At 39.7% G+C, this 18,617-nt stretch overlaps 2 protein-coding genes across 2 annotated transcripts in view; one reads left to right on the top strand and one right to left on the bottom strand.

Annotated features, from left to right (window-relative positions):
- Positions 1-18,617, bottom strand: part of syn2b (synapsin IIb) — a 402,961-nt gene that overhangs the window by 103,899 nt on the left and 280,445 nt on the right. The window lies entirely within an intron of this gene.
- Positions 6,987-18,617, top strand: part of LOC140483722 (metalloproteinase inhibitor 3-like) — a 28,584-nt gene continuing 16,953 nt past the window's right edge. The window contains exon 1 of the mRNA XM_072582179.1: positions 6,987-7,290. Coding sequence (XP_072438280.1) covers positions 7,170-7,290 — 121 coding nt within the window. The 5' untranslated portion in view covers positions 6,987-7,169. The remainder of the gene's footprint in view (positions 7,291-18,617) is intronic.

Below are 18,617 nucleotides of genomic sequence, written 5' to 3'. Positions count from 1 at the left end.
TGATATGGCATCTGACGTGGATCTGTTGGTCCAATAGGCAAATTGGAGTGGGTCAAGAGTAGTGGGGAGGCTGGGATTGATTAATGCCATGATCAGCCTTTCAAAGCACTTCATGACCACTGAAGTTAGGGCCACTGGGCAGTTGTCATTGAGACATGCTGCATGAGTCTTCTTAGGCACAGGGATGATGTTGGATCTCCTGAAACAGGCAGGGACAGTGGCCTGCTGCAGGGAGAGGTTGAAGATGTCCAAGAAGACCTCTGCCAGTTGATCTGTACATGCTCTGAGTGCAAAGCCTGGTACTCCGTCTAGCCCCATCACTTTCCTTGGATTCACACGAAGGAAAACTGATCTGACCTCTGATGCAGTGACTGTTGGGGTAGGTTCGTCAGGACTTGTTGGAATAGGTGTTACCTCTCTGCCGAAATTCTGCTCAAAGCGAACATAGAAGGCTTTGAGACGATCTGGGAGGGATGTGTCATCATCTGCTATCTTGCTCTGTCTCTTTTTAGAACCTGTGATGTCATTCAGTCCTTGTCATAGTCGCCCGGTGTCTGTCAGGGTCTCTAGTTTGGGGTGTCTGTCTGGGTCTTTAGTTTGAGATAGAAACAAGAAAGTCTGTAAGTGCAACTGTGGGATCACTGTCAATTGAGTGGGGTGTCAAGGCTGGGAGGGGAAGCAGAAGCATGTGTAGATGTGGGGACAAAAACAGAGACAGGAGTAAACTCAAGGTATATGGGATAGGTGGAACATCAGCAGAGGGCATGGTAGTCTATGCGATGGTATTTATTCTCAATGGCCATCACTGTGACCTCCACAGAAGGAACATAGAGGACATGGCAGGCATCATGATGTGCAATATCACAGCTCAGAGAGCAGGGAGGACAGTTGGAGGCAAAGAACAATGTAGTCAGGGAATAAATAGAAATGTGCTTTGGAGTATTGACATGGTGGCTCTGGGTGGTATGGGTTGGTGGTGGTGGTGGGATCTGGCAACTGGGTGGGGCCTGGTGCTGATGTGTCCAGATGAGCTGTATTCTTTGCCATCACTGTAAACTTGAAATGCAACAGCAGAATGGCTGGGGCAATGCCCAGAGTTAATGGAATCAGTAACATTTGCTGGGTGAAAGTTTGGGATCCACATCTGCTGGACATTAGGACACTGAAGGGGCAAATACATGAAGCTTGCATTTGCAGACTCTAGCTGCATTTTATTCACAATAATTTCTTTGCGAATTTGCAATGCATGCAGAGTGAACATTCTTCGGGTTCAAATGCTGGTCAAAAACGAATTGCACCATGCCATGAGTACTTGCAAATCTAACATTGCCATCTTAATGATGTAGAAGTTAGCAACTATGATGTAAAGGAAGATGAATGCTGGGTAAAAGCATCCCATCAGTTGTGAAACTTCCAAATATACTGTTGGATGACAGGAACATCATCATCTCTTCATCATATGTCAAGTAAATATGATGGTGGCCTCTACTGAATTCAATGCAATGTGGTATAGTTGAGGAGGACCTGAAAAAGAGGGTCGCATATCATTTTTGATGCAATATGTTGGTCATTCAGCCAATGTGTCATCTCCAGCAAGTTGGTGCACATGCTGTGGAAAAGAATGGGCTTGCATTGAATGTCAAGTGTGCTGATTATCTGTCGTGGGCAGCAAGGCTTTGTTGATAGTGTGCCATTATACTGCTAGTGAGGGCAATACAAGATTGCTAATGCTCGTCTGGGTGCACAAAGGCATTTTAAAGATGATGTAGGTGCAAGGTTTGCCAATCTTTCCATGGATATCCGCTGAGTGGTGAGTTGTTCTGACAAGTGGAACGCGGTAAAATGGGATTCCCAGCATCGCCAGCAACAGTTCATCAACTTCACAAACACCTTCCAGCCCGACCTCAAGTTTGCCTGGACCACCTTGGACACCCCCCTTCTCTTCCTGGACCTCTCCATCTCCATTTCCAGCAACAGACTCAACACAGACATCTACAAACCCACTGACTTCCACAGCTACCTGGATTACTCCTCCTCCCACCCTGCCTCCTGTAAAAACACTATCTCTTATTCCCAATTCCTCCGCCTCTGCAGCATCTGCTCCCAGGAGGACCAATTGCAACATTTAAGATCCTTTTACAAAGACCATAATTTCCCCTCCCATGTGGTCGACAATGCCCCCCAGCACATCTCTTCCACTTCCTGCACCTCTGCCCTTGATCCTCACCCCTCTAATTGCAACAAGGGCAGAACCCCCCAGTCCTTACTTTCCACCCCACGAACGTCTGGATACGTTGCATCATCCTCCGCCATTTCCGCCACGTACAAACAGACCCCACCACCAGAGATATACTTCCCTCCTCTCCCTACCTGCACTTCAGAGAGACTATTCCCTCCGTGACCCCCTTGTCAGGTCCACACGCCCCCACCAATCCACCCTCCACTCCCGGCACCTTCTCCTGTAACCACAAGAAGTGCAAACTCTGCGCCCACACCTCTCCCTCACTTCCATCTAAGGCCCTTCCACATCCAACAGAGATTTACCTGTACTTCCACACAAATCATTTACTGTCTCCGTTTCTCCCAATGGTCTTCTCTACATCAGGGTGACAGGACGCCGAACTTGCGGATCATTTTAGAGAACATCTCTGGGACACCCGAACTATACAACCTCAGTGCCCTGTGGCTGAACACTTTAACACCCCCTCCCACTCCGCCAAGGATATGTAGGTTCTGGGCCTCTTCCATTGCTAAACCCTTACTACTTGACATTTGGAGGAAGAATGCCTCATCTTCTGCCTTGGGACCCTCCAATCACATGAACAATATGGAATTCACCAGTTTCCTCATTTCCCCTCCTTCCACCGTATCCCAGATCCAACCTTCCAACTCAGCACTGCCCTCTTGAACTGTCCTATGTGTCCATCTTCCTTCCCACCTATTTGCTCCACCCTCCCCTCCACCTTCACCCCCACCTTCATCTACCTATCGCATTCCCAGATACCTTCCTGAAGAAATTCCTGAAGAAGAGCTTATGCCCGAAACGTCAATTCTCCTGTTCCTTTGATGCTGCCTGGCCTACTGTGCTTTTCCAGCAACACATTTTTAAGCTCTGATCTCCAGCATCTGCAGTCCTCACTTTTTCCAGGGCTAAGTGACTAAGGTGGGGGAGCACTTTGGGGCTGGTGACTTTATTTCTATTAGGTTTAAAATAGTCATGGAAAAGGACAGGCCTGATCTAAAAGTTAAAGTTCTAAATTGGAAGAATGCCAATTTTGACAGTTACTAGGCAAGAACCTACAGAAGGGGACAGTGAGGTCTGCAGATGCTGGAGATCAGAGATGAAAGTGTGTTGATAGAAAAGCATAGCAGGTCAGCCAGCATCCAAGGAGCAGGAAAATCGACATTTTGTGCCAGAGCCCTTTGTCAAGAATTTGCAGAAGGTGACTGGGGGAGGCAGTAAATGGATGGCTGAAAAGTGGGAGGCCTTCAGAAATGGAATAACAAGAGTCCAGAGACAGTACATTCCTGTTAGTGTGAGGAACAAGGCCGGTAGGTGTAGGGAATGCTGAATGACTAGAAAAATTGAGGCTCTGGTCAAGAAAAAGAAGGAGGCATATGTCAGGTACAGACAGTGGGACTAAAAATCCCTAGAAGAGTATAAGGGCAGTAGGAGTATATTCGAGAGGGAAATCAGGAGGGCAAAAAGGGGACATGAGATAGCTTTGGCAAATAGAGTGAATGAAAATCCAAAGAGATTCTACAAATACATTAAAGCCAGGAAAGTAACAAGGCAGGGAACAGGGCCCCTTAAAGATCAACAAGGCCACATATGCGTGGAACCGCAGGTGATGGGTGAGATATTAAATGAGTATTTTGTGGCAATGTTTACTGTAGAGAAGGATATGGAAGCTGGAAAATATGGAGGAATAAATTGTGATATATTGAAAAGAGTCCATTTAACCCAGGTGGTGGTACTGGAAGTCTTAAAAAGCATAAAGGAGGATAAATCACTGGGACCTGATCAGGTGTCACCTAGAACTTTGTGGGAAGCTAGGGAAGTGATTGCTGGGCCCCTTGCTGAGATATTTGTATCATCGATAGCCATGGGTGAGGTGCCAGAAGACTGGAGGTTGGCTAATGTGGTACCATTATTTAAGAAAAGTGGTAAAGAAAAGCCAGGTGAGCCTGACATCAATGGTGGGTAAGTTATTGGAGAGAATTCTGAGTGACATATTTACATGTGTTTGGAAAGGCAAGGACTCATTAGGGATGGTCAGCATGGCTATGTGCTTAGAAAATCGTGTCTCACTAATTTGATTGAGTTTTGAAGAAGTGAAAAAGAGGGTTGAGAAAATGGGCATTGTGTATATGGGACTTCAGAAAGACATTCAACAATGTTTTGCATGGTAGACAGGTTAGCAAGGTTAGATCACATGGAATACAGGGAGAATTAGCCATTGGATACGAAGGTAGGAGAAAAAGGGTGGTGGTGGAGAATTGTTTTTCGGAATGGAGGCCTGTGCCCAGCAGTGCCACAAGGATCTGTGCTGGGTCCACTGTTTTTCATCATTTATACAGATGAATTGGATGTGAATATAGCAGTTGTGGTTAGTAAGTTTGTAGGTGACACCAAAATTGGAGGGTATATAGTGGACAGAGAAGAAAGCTACCTCAGTGAACAATGGGACATTGATCAGATAGGCCAATGGGATGAGTGGGACATGGAGTTTAATTTAGATAAATATGAGGTGCTGCATTTTGGTAAGGCAAACCAGGACAGGACTTATACATTTAATGGTAAGATCTCGGGGAGAGTTACTAAACAAAGAGACATTAGATGCATAGTTCATTGAAAGTGGAGTCATAGGTAGACAAAATAGTGAATAAGGCATTTCATATGCATGCCTTTTTCAGTCAGTGCATCAAGTATAAGAGTTGGGAGATCATGTTGCAGTTGTACAGGAAATTGGTTAGGCCACTTTAGGAATACTGCATTCAGTTCTGGTCTCCCTGCTATAGGAAAAATGTTAGGAAACTTGAAAGGGTTCAGGAAATATTTACAAGGATGTTGCCAGGTTTGGAGAGTTTGAGATTTAAGGAGAGGCAGAATAGGTTGGGGTATTTTCGCTGGAGCATCAGAGGCTGAGGGGTGACCCTGGTAAAGTTTATAAAATCATGAAGGGCATGGACAGGGTGAATGGTCAGGTCTTTTCCCTAGGGTAGGGGAATCCAAAACTTTGGGTTTAGGTTTAAGGTGAAAGGGGAAAGACTTAAAAGAGATCTAAGGGGCAAAGTGGGTGGCCCTGTATGGAATGAATTGCTGGAGGAAGTGATGGAAACTGGTACAATTACAATATTTAAAAAGCATCTGGATGAGTTCATGAATAGGAAGGGTTTAGAGGGAAATTAGTCAAATGCTGGCAAATAGGATTAGATTAATTTAGGAAAGCTGGTGAGCACAGACAAGTTGGACCAAAGTCGTTTCCATGCTGCACACCTCTATGATTCTATGACTCTGTGGCAGCAAAACCCTCCAAACATTTTTGTATGTTTCCTCTCTACTCTGTCATATGTGAAGTGACCAGAGCTGCACGCAGTTCTCCAGCTGTAGCTTAACTAATGTTTTATTGAGCACATTATACACTATGCCTTTGCTAACAAAGTATTTCATATGCCTTCTTAACTACCATATCAACTAACATGCTCTACAGTGCTCTGTGGCCAAATGTAGCAAGATCCTCGATAAGAATTATTATCATTTATTGTGGTATAATGTTGCCTTGTTTGTTCTCATTTCCTTCTGTCTATGGCATTTATTGCACACAAATATCCTGATAAAAATATTTTATAAATCAAGGTTTATGAGAAGGTGATAATTTAATAGCATCACCCACAAGATTTGCAGCATTGAAAACATTTCATTCTAAATAAAAGTACAAGTTAACATTACATCAGATATAATGTCTGCTGCAGTATAAAATTATTCAGGCATCCATTACTAAGTTTGAACGGAGTCTGTGGAGAGATTCTTTCTGGAATCTAGCTTGGTTGATAACTCCCCCCTGTGGCTACATCACCCTTAAGTGGAGAGGGAACAGTACTGTAACTCTGTCACTTTAAGCCCACATAGCCAGCTACACCTAGGTGTATAACCATTACATTAAATTTGAAAATAGAAATAATTTTTCATTTATGCCTCCTGCCTAAACCGGTGAGTGGATTCATTTCACAAATGCATTCTATTTTGAATTGATTACAGATTTTGATGTGATTTTGGAGTTACAGACAGCCATTTTTCATTAATGACTTTTTTTTTGTTTCATAGATCTACCTTCAGTTAGGATTATGAAGTAATGACTGTAGTAGCTGCGAACAAATTAGAAAGTCTTTCATTGCAACTGAAAGAAGCACAATGAAATGATTTATCTAATATTTTGTATTGAGCTGCAGATTAGTGAATTAACAATCAGATTACTGACATGACAATTGATCTTCAGGAATAGGATTAAATTGAGCTCTTCAGGAAACTGAAAAATCTTCATACCATTTCAGTGGATTTAATTGTCAAAGCTTTGACCAATTAAAGAATTGACAAAAAATCAATTACTTTCAGAACAATATAATTAAAACTACCTGTTGGGAATGCCTTATTTTAATATTTAAAAACAAGTATAACAATTGATACAAGTTAGGCAGAACTATTTTTATTATTTAAAATTTTAAAATAATTTAAATAGATTATATATCTGCAGCTTTTTGTTTCCTCTAAGCATCATTTTCACAGCAATTATGTTGAATCATAAGAAATGTTTGGTTAAATCACCTGAAATAACTGGTCTACGTGAGAGTTGGAGTCCCAACAATGTGCTTTCATACATGATCTCAAGCAATGACAGGCCATTTTCTTCATGGGAAGGCGGGGCTTAAATGAAGTGGCAGGACCATAAATATGAGGGTCCACTGTAGTGAAAGTGGAAAATCAGGCTGCTCAGTCAGAGAACCTTAAACAAGGTTACCGCATTGTACTACTGCTAAAGAAGCTTCTTCCTGTCACTCTTGCTGCAGGCAAAAGAAGTTTACTGAGGCGCTGCTCCACAAGGTTAGGTCTGCACACACAAGCTCTGCTGAGCAGAAAGACTGGTATACTGTATTGTGCGATAGTTACCATGAATACCCTGGTGACTGGCTTGCTACTCTCAGTTCTGACTCTGAGGCTTCAGGAACTCGTGGATGCATGTACCTGCCTTCCAGTTCACCCACAAACAGCATTTTGTAATTCTGATATAGGTAAGTGAAATGCTCTAGCTATTTGCACATTTGCTCAAGTACGATTAACATTTTTTTCAATAAATTTTTGAAGCCATTCAGAATTAAACAAAAATTTGTTTCAATTTGCTTCAGTAAAACAGGGAGCATATTAAATATTGGAGAAAGTGTCCTCTTGAATTCAAGTGCCACTTTCTCAAGCTTGCATCTGATTTCATTAAATGCAATCTTTTTAATGTATAGCTTTAACAAAAAAATGTTTGAGACACTAGTTTATTAAATATTCTAAAATTTTCCAACATTTTCAAATTGTCAATTGATATCCACCAAACACTAAGATTAAATGTAAAAACAAAATTTGCATTTCCTTGGGAAAGACTATTCTCTCTGCATACTGATTAATTGTCCTTAATATTCAGATAGCAAGATGCATGTACAAATTAAAAATCCTGATTTTTGGATAATTCTGGTTATAATTTGTATTTTGTGAAGCAACTTTCTTATCCTCTTTATAAACTTTGGTACACAAGACTGTTTAAATAGTATCTGATCTGATTTTAGCAATGACTGATTATCAACCCAGGGGTTCTCAATCAGTAGAAGAAGCCGTTAACCTATTTTTCTCCAATTTGGATTGATATTGTTGCAGTAAAACAAAGGCTGTTGAACAATCTCAAATACAAATCTAATTATAACAGTTACATAGATAAGAAACACTCTGTGGTGTAAAAATCAATATTTAACAACATATCTAATACTCTTAGCTGGATGAACTGCTTACTCAGAGTTTGCAGTGAATGCAGAGAATTCAGTCAGTGCTTAATTCTGAGAGACCACCACAACTTTCACATTTTCCATGTCTTTTCTTAATGGTTACAAGCAGCAGAATTGATTAAGCCTGGGCCAAGCACCTTTTGCTGTCCATCTTCTTTGAAGTGATTAGTAGTGTGGCACTCAGGGACAGCTTAACAATGTAGCTTTTATTCCATGAGCCTGTCCCTTCAATAGATTTCAGCCAGCACACAGCATGCCAAACTAGACTAAAGCTGCATATAAACTGACAGCTGAAAGATTCTTTGGCACTTTGACGTCTGACAATAGTATTTGTCTAAATTGTAGTGCCACAACACAGATATAAAACTCAGACACAAATATGGTTTTATATAACTATTGTCAGGCAAGTTATACTAACCATAAGAATCAATACAAATACACACTTTGTATTCAGTGATTTGTTTTTCATTTGATAAAGTGTCCATTAATGTTAATTTACAACATTCTTTACTGTAACTGAATCTGAGCCTGTTTTGAGACAGCTTTAGAGTTTTGTTTTAACACACTATCTTTTCAGTTTGCTTAACAAAGCTATCCTCTGAACACACTTTGACATAATAGAATTTTTTGGGCTCCTCTTTGGGAACCTTAGCAAAGGAATGGAAATAGTCCCAAAGCTTGCAGCAGAGAGAAAAGCTTCTTCCAAAACCCAGGATAAGATTGATAAATACAGCCACTTTTGAACATAAGAAAATGCAAAAAATAATCTGTAATGTTTTATGTTAAAGATGGCAACCCAATTTGCAGAGGTTTTTGTTTAAATCCTCATTCTTCCTTTGGGCCAACAACACTGCCTTGTTTTACTCAGTCCCTTTTTCTAATGCAAATAATTAGATTCTCAGGGCAAAAGTTTGCTTTCTTCAAATCCAAAAGTCTGCATTCATGAATTTAACAAAGTCACCCTGTGAGAATGAAAACATCTTATGAGGTTATGTATAATGTTGCTGACTTTGCTTCAGATATCGCTTGTGTGAATGCAGAACAGCATATTAAACCTGGTTTTTCAAAGGGACAGCCTTCTTACATTTAAAAAATGTTTATATGTTTTTGTAAGGTACCAATTGGTGTTCTTAAGGACAAAACTCAGAAAAGTCTTTTTTGTTACATTTTATTTTGTAGCTATGACATTTTGATGTTTGCTTTGAAAGGCAGTTCTTTAATTTGCCATCAGACCATGAGTACCATAATCATCAGAAAACCTCTGATGTCTTTGCTAGATATTAGGACAAACATTATGTTGAAGAGTGAGACTGAATTAGATATCAGCCAAGACAAAATGCACAACCACTTTCATTATAGCCACTACTTTACTAATAGTGGGCCCATAATAGCTGTAAATGATTTTTTGTGCATTCATGAATATTTAAATACAAATATTATGGTAAGTTAACTCTTGCAAGGCAATGTTGCACAGTGTCAGCATTCTGATGGAATTAAATTTACCACTATGGAATTTTAAAATGATTTAACAAGTACAGTTTCTTCCAGTACTAATTTCCAGCGCTTGCCAGGTGATTGCCACCTTCATGGAAGGTGCTTCACCTGTTTAACATTTCACGCATCTTGAGCTACACTCTCACACATCAGTCTTAACCAAGGCACGAGAGCAGACCATTCAGTTTCAGATTCAATCCCTAATGATACACCAGAGACGAAGTAACACCAATGTCATCTACACCAGCAGAATCAATTACATTCTGAACAGACACATGCTCCTTCACAGGGCAATTTCAGCTAAAAGTAGGCAAGACCTTCAACTAAAATGGATATTACAAGCAGAGGATCAGCTCTTTTTCAACATGTTTCAGCCTCACTGCCTGAGGAGGTTCAGGCTTTCACGACAGGTCACTGCTGAAATCGGCAGTCTCCTGGAACAAACCCTCCTTTCCAGTAGAAGGAATATAAAAAATGCTCAAGAAACTCAGCAGGTTTGGCAGCATTTGTGGAGAGAGAAACAGAGTAAGCAGTTCAAGTGCAGTATGACTGTTCTTCAGAACTTTTACTTTGTTAGTCATGCTGGAGTCCAAATGTTAATTTTGATTCTCTCTCTACAGATGCTGCCACACTTGCTGAGTTTCTCCAGCATTCTGTGCATCTGTTTCAGGTTTCAGTTTCCACAGATCGTATTCCTTTCTCATGGAGCATGTGACATTCTGTGCATAATAAAAAAAATCTTGCCTTTGCATATTTTTGAGAGTTGCCCCTGTCTTCAGATTTCGAAGTCTTTTGCATCCTGTTACCTAGTTCTGGTGCTGACTTTAGGAGTACATCCACAGATTATTTCTGATCACAACTCTAAAGACAATGGTTAATCAAGATCAATCCATTGGTAGACACAACTGCAAGGCCTGATGCTTTCAGATTTGATTTGCAGGATTTGGAGTCCAAATCCTTTTGGATTTAAAAGTTAAGCAAGCTGAGAAAACTAGCAATCATTCCAAAAAATATGTGCTCAACTAGTTGTCCAAAACATGCCTGAAAATCTGACCTCATGTCATAATCCCAATGATCCTTACTTTTCAATATGTTTCCAATTTGCCTTTCAAAGCTGAAACAAACTCAAGTAAATCATTTAAGTTTATGTGAATTTCCAGCAAAATTATTTACAAATCGCAAAGTGATTGGGAAAATGACTAATGTTCTACACTGCTAAACAAATACTAATCTGTCTTGTATGCATTTATTCCATTTTGAAGACCCTATCAGTGCAGTAAGCAAACGTAATCAAAATCTGTTTTCTGTAACACACTTCAACAGTTATACTAATCCAATAGCAATGCACCATAATTCACATGACCTCTGTTTATAAAGATTTTAAAAATTAAGTTGATAAATAGATTTCAAAAGCAAATTATTATTTATGGACTGGATTTTCTGTTTAATAGTTAATTCTTAATGCTTCCAAACAACATTAAAACAATACTGGGCAGAAGTTGGCTGTTATTGTGCCCATTATAAGTGCACAGAATAAATGCAATGAGGTCCAATTTAAGGCATCAACATCTTACATTCTAAATTGAGTGAAAATGCCCTGCCATTTTTCAGGCATTCTTGCCTGCTGCCTACAATCAGTATCAGATCATATGTAAATAAGGGGCCTAATGCCTTTTATGTCCCCTGAAAATAGGGCAGCAAGGGAATTTCGATAGCAGAAGGAACAGTCACTGACTAAGAGAAATATTGTCTTAAAATAAATTTGCCAACCTTCCTGTAGAGCCAGGAAAAGCAGACAGGGATCTTTTTGGATCCACAGCGTTACTGTTAGCACGATCTGCTCCAGGCCTGCTGTCCTGTAGCATTCATTCATTGACCTGTGGTTGCTGCCAGTGTGATCCAGTACGTGGTCTGAAATTACTTGCTACAAAAGGGTCAGCTGTATAGAGGTTCAAAAGACACCTGCAGTTCATGCATGCTCAAATTGAGACTGGATTCAGCTGAGCCTCAGGCCTCCGGTTTGGGCAAGTACACACTGCTCAGTGCTAATTCTGGGCCTGGCAACAGCCTCTGTAGCTCACTGTTGATACACAATTAAAATTATGTATTCATTCCATTAGATTTAGCAACAAACATCCTGATTGAAGACTGTGTACTAAGGTTTGTGATGTCACTATTAAATAAATACTGATGGAATTAATCTGTCAGTCAAAAATAATTGCTGGCTTTAGGAGATACAGATGCAAATAAATTTGCAGAGATTTCTTTTTCTTTTATATATATGTTAAAGGAAAAATACAACATACTGATTTTTTTTATGTAGAGGATAGATTTCCTTTATGGATAAAGGATGAACAGGAATCATGAACAGGGTACTGATGTCAACAATGAAAGCCAAATACAAATAATGATACAGATTATTGCAATTCATAGACTCTAGTTGTCAAGTTTCCAGTAAACACTGTAAACTAAACAACGAATACTACAGCGTGCAACTCTCAGGGACTGCACCAGAATAACAAAACAGACCAGCACTCCAACGGCTTAATAACAGTTTAAATATACTATTAATACTTCTATTAAGAAAATGATCTACTGTAGGGTCAGCCTTCTAATTGTTCTCAATTAGAAGATTGGAAATTTATATGAGCAATTTCTGTACATCTTGAATATGGAAAAACTTAGATATTTAAACACAAATGATATTGTATAAGTTTGTAATGCAAAATTAATTCAAATTATTGTAACATTCTGGTGCCAATACTTCACATTTCTACCTCCCATGTCCTGTGATGTATAGCATTGTACAATAGTGTACCAACCACTGTGCTGCCCAGAAACAATGCCAACAACAAAAAAAGATATATTTATACAAAATGTATATAAATTTATACTAATCCAGATCACATCTCTCATAGACTGGAATTAAATACTCCAACATTTTAACATTGCTTGTACCTCATATTATTAAATTATGAGCAAATAGCCTTCCCTACCTCTCTGGGGAAAAAACAAATTAGTTACACGGAAAAACTCAAGATGAAACTTTGCAAATGAGATTTCAATCACTGTCAAACATCATCAACACACTTATTATTGTTACAATCCTGACAGAGATATCCATATTTAACAAAAAAAATGTTATTGACCTTTTAACATAGAATAGGAGTAGCTTTTCAGTGTGCCTTCAATTAGATCATGGCTGATCTGAATCTTAGTTTAATTTACCAGCCAGGGTTTTATATCCCTTAGTACCATTGCCTAACAAAAACTGCTCAACACAAAAACAAAATATTTGAGGAGCCGAAAATAGAAATGGAAATTCTTAGCAATTCAGGCAGCACCTGCAGACAGAAACAGAGTTGTTGGGCAACCTTGTGGAGGCAATAAGGGTCGTGGTTGTTGGCTGGAGAGGTGACAAAATTCTTGTGTCACCTCTTTTTGGGAAAGCCCACCACATCTTGTACCATTCAGGTATTTAATCGGTCAGCAGCAGGCTTTCCCCCAGGTCGAAGGCTTCGGTGGGGTGGGGGAGGGGGAGATGCAGAGGTCCCATCCTCTGTGAGGTGCCAGTCAATATGAAGCAGACAGGTCTTCTGTAGCACCATTAGGGAGGTGATCAATCCTGCCAATACGACATGTACTTGAGGACTCAAATTGCTGCCTCAGTTCTTTTTTGAATCAGGATGTTACATTTGCTATTTTACAATCCACTGGCACAAGCCCCACCAGTAAATTGCCATGGATTAGGGCACAATAAAATCACTGAATCCCTACAGTGTGGAAGCAGTCCATTTGGCCCATCAAATTCACAATGTACCTCCAATGAGCATCCCATCCACCTTCCCCATCCCTGCATTTCCCATAGTTAATCCACCTAGCCTGCACATCTTTGGATTGTGAGAGGAAACCCATATAGACATGGGGAAGAATGTACAAACTCAGCATAGACAGTTGCCAAAGGGCAGAATTGAGCCCAGGTCCCATAAGGCAGCCGTCATAACTACTTAGCCAATGTGCCACCCTAAGATCGTGTATTGTTTAAAATGGATAACATTTCATCAGAAATGGGAAAGGTTAGAGATGTAATAGATATTAAGTAGATAGAGGTAGGTAATACCCAGAACTGAATGTAATACTCTAGATGTGATCCAAAAAGTTAATCTTATACTGTAGTATAACATTGACACTTTCATATTCTAGCCTCTTGAGATGTGAAAAAACTCCACAGAGGTCGATATTCCATTACTAAGTCACCCATTATTTACACAGTACACAGTACATGGAATCTGACCAGCCAGCTCACAGCCAGTCCCCAGAATGAGGAGAATCTCTGAATCTCCTGTTTTTTAAATATAGTTTAAAGTTGCTTTCCTTTAAACTTACACATTTTACTGAAACCTATTTACCATAGTAATCGGCCTTTATTAGATTGGATTCCGTATAGTGTGGAAACAGGCCCTTCGACCCAACAAGTCCACACCGACCCTCCGAAGAGTAACTCACTTCCCTCAGACTAATGCACCTAACACTATGGGCAATTTAGCATGACCAGTTCACCTGACCTGCACATCTTTTGACCTTGGGAGGAAACCGGAGCCCCTGGAGGAAACCCACGCAGACACGGGGAGAATGTGAAAACTCCACACAGACAGTCGCCAGAGGTTGGCATCGAACCTGGGTCCCTGGTGCTGTGAGGCAGTAGTGCTAACCACTGAGCCACCATGCCACCCCAATCTCCTATCTTTTTTTTTTAACTCTCCTCTTCTTCTAATCTCCTGTTTATATCTGTCAGCGAGAGCTCCCTGATTGGCCCAGGTTAATAATTTCAAATCTGCAAATCACAATTTCAATTATGAAATTCATATACTATGAGAACCCACCTGGTCCTACAGGATAAAAGGTAACATTCCATCAGGCTTTCAAATTACTTCATGTATCATTCCACTAGTTTATAGCAGTTCTTACACAAGGTCTCCTCCATTTATTTGCTCTTTCATATTCCTAGCTTTCACTATTTCAACTTACCTGGTGTTCAAAGTGGATGACCTCACACTTCCCCACATAATTCACACATTTTTTTCAGGTTGCTTAACCTTTCAATAGTCCTTTGAAGGTTTCTGCTCCCAGTTACAATACTTACTGTACCACCTAACTAAGTATTAGCAGAATACATCTTTATTCTTTCATCTGTATCATTAATAAATACAACAGAGAGCTGAAGCCTGAGTACCAATCCTTGGATATGTAACTCAGCTATATGCTACCAAATGGGTTATTTATCATTACCCCTAATCTCTCACTCTTAGCACCTAACCAATACGTTACCCATGTCAAAAACATTCCTCCAATTCCACTCATTTCCATTTGTGTTATCAGTCTTGGTTTTGGAACTATATCAAATGTCTGAAGTCCATATGAATCTTATTCATTGTCATTCCCTTATTTAGTATGTTGGTTACATTTTCACAAAAATCAAGCTATTTGATATGATTTACCTTTACAAACCCATATGTACTTAGCTCATGTTTCGTACTCAGTCACTCTGACTCTATTGACAGATTTTATAAATTTTAAAAGTGAGGTCATGTAAAACATCAGTTAACTTTCTTAGTGGACAATATTTGCCAGGATGGATAATTGGAACAAACACAGAGATTGCTGGAGAAACTCAGCAGGGTTTGCAGCATCAGTGGAAGAGAAACAGAGTTAACATTTTCCTTAGAACTTTTTTTTAGATTAGATTAGATTACTTACAGTGTGGAAACAGGTCCTTCGTCCCAACAACCCACCGACCCGCCGAAGCGCAACCCATTCCCCTCCATTTACCCCTTCACCTAACACTACGGGCAATTTTAGCATGGCCAATTCACCTAACCTGCACATTTTTGGACTGTGGGAGGAAACTGGAGCACCCGGAGGAAACCCACGCAGACACGAGGAGAATGTGCAAACTCCGCACAGTCAATCACCTGAGGCGGGAATTGAACCCGGGTCTCTGGCGCTGTGAGGCAGCAGTGCTAACCACTGTGCATACCAGACTTGAAACGACAAATCCATTTCTCTCTCACACGTGCTTCTACATTTGCTGAGTTTCTTCAGCGTTCTATGTTTGTTTCAGATTTCTAGCACCTGCAATATTTTGCTTTTATTATTTATATGAATTATTGAATACTGAAGGACAGGACCTCAGCATCCAGTTGCTATTGACAAGAGTTTATACCAAAAGCCAGTTTTCACACTCATTCTGGTCAATATTATAGTGGAATTAAGCAAACTTCCAGAATTTTGAACCTTTTTTTTGCAAAATACCTTGAGGAACTATAGTTTATCTTTACTAGCTTTCAAACCATTATTCTGTGCAAATTGATGCTATTCCTGGCTAACTTTAGTTCCTTAAGCAATGGATACAGGGAGAAAATATCTCAGAAACACTAGTTTTTTCTCTACCAATTAGCAGGTGAAGCTCTCAATTAATCCAGAATGGGCTGGTTTATAGGTGCATTGGGTGATGTTAGGCCTACTGTCAATTTTGCATAAAGTATTTATGTCATAAGATTTTACAATAACTTGAACATTATAGCCATGTTCAGCATTGTTGCAGTCTGAATCCTTTGGAACATAGCAAGCATATTCATTTTCTTTTTTGAACAGGCATTGGCAGCTGATAAAATGGTTTTAAGGGTAGTGAACCCAAGTTTAATTAACTCAATGAGCTTACAGAGGAAGCCAAAGCATTTTCCAGTTTTATGCAGTTCATGACATCTTATGCCCCATGAGATCTGAACCTATATCAGTATTCCATCTGTCTGTGTATTAGAACTGAGGCTAGTAACAGCTGTACCTTCCCCATGAACTATAATTTTGTGGTGTGCTAACCTGTCATAGATAATAACATGCTCATTTTAACATAGTTCCAGTAACAGTGAGCCAGAGCTTAGGCAATCTCAACAATGTATGTGAATAATTTTCACACAAAATATTCAAAGCATATCCTGCTTCATTATGGTTTGTGATCTACAGTATGCTGTTTGTCATTTGCTTTTCTCCAGTAATTATTTGTAGAATAATATAGACAGGAGGGTGTCATGACAGCTCAGTGGTTAGCACTGCTCCCTTACAGTGCCAGGGATCCTGGTTCAATTTCAGCCTTAGTGACTGCGTGGGTTTCCTCCAGGTGCTCCAGTTTCCAACCACAGTCCAAAGATGTGTAGGTTAGGTGGATTAGCCATGGGAAATGCAGGGCACTAAGGATAGGGTAGGGAAGTGAGTCTGGGTGGGATGCACTTCAGAGAGTCAGTGTGGACTTGTTGGGCTAAATGGCCTGTTTCCACAGTGTGGGGATTCTATGATTCTATGAAAAATTTAAGATTCATCCAAGATCCAGTTTGGTAGTAGTGTATTAAACAGTTTCCTGAACAGGTAAGCTAATGTGGGCTCAACAGACTACGTAATTTGTAATTACTTTGTAAGTACTGGTTTTCATCCTTAAGAATTTAAGACTAGGACTTTTGCAGTGTCATGAAGAATCTGAGGACCTTCAAGCAGGTCCTGGATCTGGAAGTCTCAACCATTTTTCCAACAAATGATTAGTAAGTTTACGGACACCAAAATTGATTGTATAGTGGACAGTGAAGAAGGTTATCTAAGAGATCATGGTCAATGGGCTGAGGAGTGTCAGTTGGAGTATAATGTGGATAAATGTGAGGTAGTGTATTTTGGCAATACAAACAATGACAGGACTTGTACAATTAGTGGTAGTGTTGTAGAACAGAGAGACCTATGGGTTCAGGTACATAATTCCTTGATATTTGCATCACAGGTAGACAGGGTGGTTAAGAAGACATTTAGCATGCTTGCCTACATTGCTCAAACATTTGAGTACAGGAATTGGGACATCATGTTAAGGTTTGCAGGACGTTGGTGAAGCCTCTTTTGAACTACTGTGAGCAATTCTGGTCACCCTGTTATAGAAAAGATATTATTGAACTGGAAAGGCTTCAGAGAAGATTTACCAGCATGTTGCTGGGAATGGAGGGTTTGAGATATAAAAATAGACTGGAAAGGCTGGGATTTTTTTCAGTCGAGAGTAGGAAGTTGAGGGGTGACCTTATTGATTTATATAAGATGAATGACAAGGGTTTCTTTCCTTAGGGTAGGGGACTTTAAAATTTGTGGTATATTTAAGGTGAGAGGAGAAATATTCAAAAAGACATGAAGGGCAACTTTTTTTTCTACACAGAATGGTTTGTGTATGAAATGAACTGCAAAAGGAAATGGTGGATACAGTTACAGTTCCAACCTTTTAAAAGACACTTGAATCAGTTCATGAATAGGAAATGCTGGGAGGGATACAGGCCAAGCGCAGGCAGGATTACTTTAGTTTGGGAACATGGTCAGTGTGGACTGGTTGGACTGAAGAGTTTCCATGCTGCAAGATTCTATGGCTCTAAATTGCATTTTCCTGCTGGGGAAACGGTTTGGGACATTACTCATATGAGAGACGTCCAAACTTAACAGGGCCTTTTGAACTCTGTGCAGATTTCAAATAGACACCATTTTTTCTGCAGTAAGGTCTTTAATCTACAATGTGAGGATTCATGACCTTTAAAATATTTGTAAATACTCCTGAAAGTTCTGTTGCCTTATCCAAGGTGTAAAGTTATTCAAGTTCCTAGTCTACTGATTTTTCTAAAAACCTGAATGTGTCAGTGAGAGGTTAAAAATGACAAAATTATGAAGTTATTTAATTCCCCAGCTCTTTAAAACAAGATAAAAATAGACTGCCTGAGTTAGTGATAATTGGAAAAAAGAATCTGATCTATCAGGTGGATCAGCTGTTTCTTAACAGTACACGAAGGGTTATCATTATGTCATTTCCTATGTTTAGTTCTGAATAAGGGTCACAGGTCTCAAAATGTGAAACCTATTTTCTTTCCAGACATGTTCAGTTTCTCCAGCAATTTTTTTTTGTTATGAATTTAACAGTTTGTAATTTTAAAAGGAATTAAATACTTAAGTAGATATACATGTTTTGATGGGCTTTCAAGAATATCAGAGGATTTTTAAAATTACGCTGA

Source organism: Chiloscyllium punctatum, chromosome 12 (genome assembly GCF_047496795.1).
Source record: "Chiloscyllium punctatum isolate Juve2018m chromosome 12, sChiPun1.3, whole genome shotgun sequence".
Lineage (NCBI taxonomy): Eukaryota > Metazoa > Chordata > Chondrichthyes > Orectolobiformes > Hemiscylliidae > Chiloscyllium > Chiloscyllium punctatum.
Note: the sequence above shows the minus strand (reverse complement) of the source record. Positions and strands in the feature narration are given on the sequence as shown.